This window comes from Sipha flava, unplaced genomic scaffold, assembly GCF_003268045.1.
Source record: "Sipha flava isolate LNK unplaced genomic scaffold, YSA_version1 71_pilon_pilon, whole genome shotgun sequence".
NCBI classification, from domain to species: domain Eukaryota; kingdom Metazoa; phylum Arthropoda; class Insecta; order Hemiptera; family Aphididae; genus Sipha; species Sipha flava.
The window spans coordinates 157,536-164,757 of record NW_020273611.1 but is presented as its reverse complement, the minus strand read 5'-3'; the positions used below and the strand labels follow the sequence as shown (position 1 = coordinate 164,757).

The 7,222-nt window shown below is 29.0% G+C and overlaps 1 protein-coding gene across 1 annotated transcript; it reads right to left on the bottom strand.

Annotated features, from left to right (window-relative positions):
• Nucleotides 1–701: 701 nt before the first annotated feature.
• On the bottom strand, nucleotides 702–6,482 carry LOC112692257. The gene is made up of 4 exons (XM_025566866.1): nucleotides 6,424–6,482; nucleotides 6,051–6,212; nucleotides 1,566–1,688; nucleotides 702–1,033 (listed from the first exon to the last, which is right to left on the bottom strand). Exons 1-4 carry the CDS (start codon nucleotides 6,424–6,426, stop codon nucleotides 773–775), a joined length of 549 nt encoding a protein of 182 aa, XP_025422651.1. The 5' UTR covers nucleotides 6,427–6,482; the 3' UTR covers nucleotides 702–772.
• Nucleotides 6,483–7,222: the final 740 nt, after the last annotated feature.

Here is a 7,222-nt window from a genome sequence, read left to right as displayed (position 1 = left end):
TTCTTTTACGTGTATTTGCATATAAAACGAACAAAAAAAGTATTTCGTTTGAACAACTAGCAATCAATTTCAATATTGAATTGCTTGAAAGGAAAAAAAAATACAATAATGTGATTTGGCATACAAACTACTTCAATAACAAATTAACTGTCCTGAAATACTATGTTATATAAAATACTCTTAAAATCCCTTGTGTTAATACTTGCGTATCTCAAACTTGATATATCAATATCTAGTGCCTAAGTTACAGTGATTTTGTTCCGATTATTAGAATGTTAACTACTGGAAATTTATTACAACATTTTGATTATTTTTAATAATTACGTAATCCTTTCTCACTACTTATTATTAAAATCTTTACTTTAATCATAAATAATTTACTTATTTTTTTTTTATTAATAATAAATCATACGCTTTGTATAGTTACTTTTGCTGTATTCTGATGTATTTTCTGTACTGAGTTTTATTTAAGGGCATTTATTATCAATAAGTAAGTTAAATATCATTTTTCGGATTATTGCAAGAGTGTTTGCATACGTGTGTCTAATTCCTCCTCTAGAGACTGATTATTTATTTGATATTTTATAATCCATACAATTAATATATGAAAAAAATTACGCAAAAAATCCATGATTATAGCGATAAATGAAAACTGATATATTTTATTAATTCATTGTTTTATATCTATTTTCTAAATATATTATAAAAGATAAAATAATGTATTCAATTGGTACCTTTAAACAATCGTAATGATAATAATATTGTCAACAGTTTAATTAAGAATATCAGTAAGTATGTCTCTTTTAAAACAATAAAATATGACTGCCCACACATCAAAAGCCAATATGAGACCAAAAAAAATTATGCTTCTATTTGTGTCCCATCCGACCGATTGTATTTTCCGCTTCTTTTCTTTCGTTTCCAAATTAACGGCCACCACCCCATTATTGTCTTCATCCAGTTTTGTAATTTGGTTCTCTAATGTTGCGGAAGTAATGACAGTGGAATCATGTGCCTGCGGCACCAGAGTCCCCTATTTTAACATATACCACATATAAAACATGAATTAAAAAGTTAATTTTTTTGAAGTATAAAATTTATGAAAAAAAAAATAAAAATTAAATTAAATGTATGTATTTAATACATTTGTACATCTGTATGTGTATATCATGTTCTGAAGTTTTATCTGCCCCCCGGTTAACATGCGTATGTGTGCGCATGCATATATGTATCTGTGTGTGTTTAAATGCTTGAAAATAAAAACAATATTATATCAAATTGATTTAAAAGCAAAAAACATAATCGTAACAAATATATTTGAGTGAAATTATATACATGCCGATTACCGAAATTGTTATTAATGACAAAAAATAATAATTTAAATATATTATCTATGATATACGATTATTTAACAGTAGCTATTTATTTATGCACTTTTAGCTAAGTATGCCTTAAAAAAAAAAAGAAAAACGCATGCCCATTGGACCTATATAAATCCGGCTGTTATAAGTTTTTACACATATATATATATACCTACATAGATGCACATTATGTTTATCATTCACCTTATCTGTAGATTTCTGAGGGCCATCTTCGAATGCATTATTAACGTAGCCATCGCGTTGCGCTTTTTTAAGGGCATCCGAAAGGATCACGTTGTTAGAGAAATTATCTGATTCCACCTCGACCTGTAACGTTATTAATACAGCTCGGTTTACCTATATGTTTGATCAGAGATAATAATAATAATAATAATAATAGTAATGGTAACAATGATCATTATACCATATTTGAGCGAATAGGTACCGTTATTCCATCATGCAAGATAACAATAACCATAATAATAGCCCTTTCCGTTATCACTATTAAATTCTATATGGTAATATATTTTGAACTACTTGAAATAATATTACATTCTACTAAATAAAAATTGAAAAAATGATAGTGATAATTTTAAAATTAATTACATATATGGTGGTTGTATTTGTATATGTATTTATATTATACTATTCTACGTAGTCAATACAAATATTTTGTATTAGTATTTGTGTATGTATAATTGGGAAAATCGACTTATTAAAAAATACATCGTATCAACGCAATACAAAGAATTGTAAAATATTAAATTTGAAACTTTAAACTAAAATATAGCACGAATAAATGTATTAATATTTGTATGATAATTTTGTGTAAATATTATTTGAATGTATTGGAGGGAAAAAAAATGTCAGTAGGATATTTAATTTATTACTACTTACTAAAATTGAAAAATGTATATTAAAGTACAATTTACGAAAAGTTTTAAACGATAGGTGTATAAAACAATATGTGTCCTCAACTCGTGACATATATCATATACTTAGAGCTTGAAACAACGATAAGATCTAAAAACAATAAATTCTAAAAAATATCTTCACATATTTAGTGGGGTACGATACGCGTACTCTACATAACTGAGGTTGACATACGATCAAACCCAGAAAGTGGGAGAGGGGACACATCCTTAGAGCCCACGTACATAAAAGGCCTATGCCTTCTTGGCTTAAAATTACATTCAGTGGTAATTTGTACTTTTTATAGCACTTACAAGAATATTTTATATATATATTTTTTTTTTTTGAACTAACGATCTCCCATCTACCGCATGTTTACCACCATAGGAATGATAAGTGGAGACCTATAGCCAATTTTATGTGTAAAATAAATCCTTAAAAGTATTTACTAAGCAAAAAGCAAGAAAAAATACTTCTATATACAATACTTTATTTTATTTTATTTTATGTATTATAATAAAAAATATGTTTTTAATGTTTTTATCATACTTAATTGAAGAATCTTAAATTTATTTTATTAAATATATTTATCATTTTAAAGAACTGTTTTCATTAGTGGGGGCCTACAACCATATATTGGGCCCTGAGTCCCTGAAGGTCTTAATCCGGGCTTGCATACAGTAAAACTATATTTTATCTAAGAAACATTTGAGGCGAACTTACTAATAGAGGAAAAAATGTATTGATGCTTATATTGAATAAATATAAATTTTAAAAAAAATTGACAAGTAGAGGAAGAAAAAAACCCTGTTATCTCATCACAGTAAATAATTATTATCACATAAGTGCTTTTAATAAGATATTTCTTTGAATTAAACACGGTATTTGGTGTATTTGTGTATTTTGCACAAACAATTTAGCGATTCATAAAGACGGCAGCTTAATAATTGTTGCGTTTTTACATTATAACGAAAGATCGAGTATTGATCGATTAATTTATATAATTTTTAAAATAACTGTCGCGAAAAATGAACGGTTAATTTCTCATTAAATTACGAATATATAGACGGACGTAATATAATAATTACGTAGCACTAAGGTATATAATATAACACTTGTATAATAGTTGATGCATACTTCAACCTACCTATATATAATAGCAACTCACTTGCATAAATTTCAATCGCGCTAAACAAACATTAGCTCATTGAAACAGTGCAATATCGCCAAACGGCGTTTTATGATTATTATCAAAGTTCTAACGCACAAACAATGAATGACACGCTATCATCAACGATATTCAAACATTTATTTATTTAATATTTATTATTCAATATAATTGTTTGGATACGTTTATAAATACATTTCAGTTAGGTTTATGGTGTTGGTGTTCGCGCGTAAATGATGCAGCAACTTATCTATAATACACTCAAATTCGTCCGGGCGAGGTATTTTCAATAGCGTTTAACAAGGACATCGTGTCCGCGGTGATTTTAAAAAAAGGAAAAAAAAAACTCCTCAAATCATTCGACGATATCGATCGATTTGTTACAACTATCGGGAGTAAATATCTAAAATATTTACCCACAGTCGGGTCTCAAATCATGTTTTATCACTATCCGGTACTTTGTTCGACGTCATCGTTGTCGGCGAGTATCGGTGTATATATGTACGTTGTTCAGAACCCACCCCATAGCCACGGGTTTATAATCACCCTTCCATCACCACTTCACCCGAATTGAAAGGTTGGAATGAATGTACAAAAACATTCTTTTGGAGAACGTCATGTCGACTGCATAAAAGGATTTTGATGGAAGCCCGTGGAGATCAAAATATCAGTGATCCGCGTACGATTTCACATCCGAACGAAATATCACCCGCCGCGATACTACTTTATTTATAAATCTCGTTAATGGTTTTTTTTTTTTAAATTCCTCATTTCTCGTAATCGTCGTTCTTCCCCGAGAGCTCTTCAATGCACTATATAATTCTGGTGTTCACTTCGCATTTATTTCAAGAATGCACAACACACTATTGGAACTGCACAATATTGAATTATAATTTCACGGGGCAATCTTCTTAACTTGGATACAATTGAATTGAATAAACTAGATATAAACGAATGCAAAACCGTTAAGATTCGTGCCCCATTGATGGTGTATATTACAACACTAACACTGTTAGAATAACTTCAAATATTATTCAAACGAAAAATGTGTATCCATATATTTTTTTTTGTTTATCGATATCAATATAAAATGCCGTAGATGGTTCTCGTGTATAACATTTGTTTAAAAAAAAAGTTCACCAAGACTAAATATCATCTGAGCTTCGTGATTACTTTAACAGAAAAACTTATGGGGTACTTCGTACATTGTTTGTAACCCGTCGAAGAGAGAAACGTTTGAAAACTATATAATACCGCCACGACAACGTTTCAAACCGTTTTCCGATGTCCCGTCGTCGTGTTCCGGTTTTATAACTTGTGCACGTGCGATAAAACGTACGTACATAATCGTTTCATAAAGACCTAATGACGTATAAATCCCTGTGTAATCTAGAGCTATGAATTTAAAATGTTAATCCTCGACACCATTAGTCACTGTACTTTTCGGCGTCTCCCGGAAACTATAACATTTTTTGAGCAGTTCCTCTGCGTCAATCCCTCGGCTTTCAGACTTTTCTACACGACTGCGTTTGACCGTCCCGAATAATCTTAAGAAACGAAAACTATAAACATATCCCGCACGTTAAATCGGTTACGACTGATATGGGTCTCCGCGTTGCACGAATATCCGACCCGTCGCCACCGGACACACGTACTACCGTAATTCCGCATTCTCTCGTACGATCGGCCGGAACAACGTTGACATTTTAAACAACGTTGATGTTTTAAAGTTCATTATTTTAGGTGAATACCATCACTGCCAAAGACATGCCATCAACGTTGCAATTGTTCGACCATGTACTCTATGCACAATGCGCTGACGACCAAGACTAAATTAAACGAATGAAATAAATAATAATTTATACCATTATAATGATTTCCGAAATACGCACTTTTTATTTGAATGAAAACACGTCATTGAGTTTAAGGGTTGTTCTCATTCGCCTTTCAAATCGACACTATATAAAGGAAAACTGATCCACAAAATACCATTAAAATCAACTCGAATTTAAACTCTAAATTTTACTAAAGTTACTTGTGGCACTACATTTGCAATACATCCCCATAAATTACCGTAATACCACATTGTACCCCATTGGTCACTAAAGCAGCACCTTTCTTTCTCATGACGTATCTATTCATTTTAAAAACGAATTTTATGTACTTTTTTAGCAAATGATAAATTGAAATAAAATTTAAAAAAATAAATACTTGAAATGTCCACATGTCTATGAAAATATACATTATAAATAATGAGTTATAAAACTAATGAATGATATGAATAATTTACGTAAAATGTTTGAAGGTATTTATTGTCATTTTAAACTTACAAACTACTAATTTATTTAAATATATAACATCCCTGTAAATACATACCACATGTAAATACAATGTAGTAATTGTAAGTGAAATTACCTTTGCCTACGACGAATTGTGTATAATTATAAATAAATAATTCAACGATCTTCTGTTTTACCTTTAGTTTTTCAGACGGATATATTTATAAAATTCCAATTTTTTCGATTAATAGATATACGAGCTATGATAAGTTATATTTGAATACTTGAAATAAAAATTAAATATATTCCAACTCAACTTGGGCAACTTACCATATTAGTTAGATCTTCTTTCGAGCTATTCGATTCTTCAAATCCTTTGTTCACGCAACATGTATCAATGCGTTCATCGCCGTACCTTATATCATCTGTAGCACTTTGTTCTGATAGCCCAACGTTGATACGATCCTCGTGAGAATTAATTTCTTTTACATCCTAAAACGACCAATTATTTTTAAACTGTTTTAAGCAAAAATACGCCTTAAATGCATATTAAATAAATTTTTACTGTCGACAAGAAAATATGTTTAATCAAACCAGTAATTATAAAATAAATATTTTATAGATATTTAAAATACATTTGTTATCGTAGTTATGTGCATAATATCATTATTATTATTCTATAGCGATTAATTTAAATATTTACCATGTCAGTTTATTAATTTAATTTTTAAACTACAACAATAAATACATTTAAATACAATGAGAACTTCTCGCACGCAAATGTATTTAAACACTGATCATGTTCGTACCGTGATCGCATTCACTGTCTGTCTAAACTTACAAGTGTTTTCTTATCACTCAAGTACTTAATAAATAATTTAAGTATTTTTTTAATATTTTTATTTTTCACATGATTTCGTATAAATTTATCTAATAATGTAATACCTGCAATTTTAAAGTATATTATTGTTGAGCTAACGGAATAGAAATACTCTGATATTGAATCCTCTTGTTACGTCTACTTTGTGATTCATAACAAAAAAATAGGAAAAAGAAGGGAACAAATATTTAGGTAGTAAGATAATTTCTAATCAATTGAATTAAAATTTGAATAAAACTAAAACAGATTATAATAAAAAAATTATTTACAATCCACAGTCGTATTTATAATTAAAGCGTATATTATTTTTGTAGAAAAAAGCTTTAAATGCAAAAACATCGAAATAATTATTTTATTTCTGTCAATTTTTGTTATTTATTTAAATGAGAATTGAAATTGTGGAATCATTTCAAAAATAAATTACAATAATAAAATAAAAATAATATTGTTGGGTTGTTTTTTTTTTATATCGTTTAGATAAATTAAAATTCATGTTTAACATTATGCGCGGTACTGATCATAGAAAACGATTAACTGAAGTACTTAACCTACAACGGTTCATCGAATCACAGTTGCTAATATATATATATATATATTTGTATTTTAATCCCAGTTGTTATTT